We start from the raw sequence: 901 nt of genomic DNA on the forward strand, positions 1-901 counted from the left end.
GGGTGGCAGGCGCCAGGCTTGCGCGCCCCCAGGAACACCACCCAGTTCATCATGAACCAGATCTACGAGGATATGCGGCAGCAGGAGGAGCAGGAGCGCCAGCAGGAGGCTCTGCGGGCGCAGCAGGCCCAGGCGAGCAATGGGGCCTCTCCAGCCTGCTCCTTCGCCAGCGGCGCGCCCCCCGGAGGCGGCGAGGAGGACCCGGAGCTGCAGGAGATCCTGTATGGCGACTACCCACCCCTGGAGGAGGAGAACCAGTTTCCCACCCAGCAGCGGGTGGAGGAAGGGGAGGAAAAGGAGGAGGAGGAAGAGTGTGAGGAGGCGGAGGAGGAGGGGTGTGATGGAGAGGAGGAGGAGCAGGTGTGTGATGGCGAGGAGGAGATGCTAGATGAGGAGGAGCAGCAGGAGGAGGAGGAGGAGGAGGTGGAAGATGCTGTCTATGTGGAGGAGGGAGAGGAGGAGGAAGAGGATGAAGAAGAGGAGCTGGAAGAGGAGCTGGAAGAGGAGGGGCCGGAGGAGGATGAGCCAAGAGAGGAAGAAAGCCACTTGCCTCTGGAAATGCCTTTGTCGATCCTAGTAGGGGCTGAAGACGAGAGAGAGAACTTTATCAACTACGCTTATTTAAGCCCCAGTCAGATAATTCCCAGCGTGCCACAGGAAACTCTACTCCTGGTGCAGGACATCCACTTTTAGACATCAGGAGAGGGATCGGGGAATGGGATGGAACTGATTTGAGGCTCCACTGGGTTAGCCGCATATGAAAAACGGAGTTGGAGTGAGTCCCATGAATAAACATATCGATGTATGCCCCTTCTTTGGCCACTATAAAATGTTGAAAAATTGGTGTGTTTGTGTATGACTATGGGTGGGGAACTGTCAAATATCATTTTATTGGAAATGA

The 901-nt window shown here is 56.4% G+C and overlaps 1 protein-coding gene across 1 annotated transcript in view; it reads left to right on the forward strand.

Annotated features, from left to right (window-relative positions):
- The window catches only part of CCER1 (coiled-coil glutamate rich protein 1), a 989-nt gene extending 296 nt beyond the window's left edge, over nucleotides 1-693 (forward strand). The window contains exon 2 of the mRNA XM_021711708.1: nucleotides 10-693. Coding sequence (XP_021567383.1) covers nucleotides 10-693 — 684 coding nt within the window. The remainder of the gene's footprint in view (nucleotides 1-9) is intronic.
- Nucleotides 694-901: the final 208 nt, after the last annotated feature.

This window comes from Carlito syrichta, unplaced genomic scaffold (genome assembly GCF_000164805.1).
Source record: "Carlito syrichta isolate Samal-C Ts95f unplaced genomic scaffold, Tarsius_syrichta-2.0.1 Scaffold302518, whole genome shotgun sequence".
Classification (NCBI taxonomy): Eukaryota; Metazoa; Chordata; class Mammalia; order Primates; family Tarsiidae; genus Carlito; species Carlito syrichta.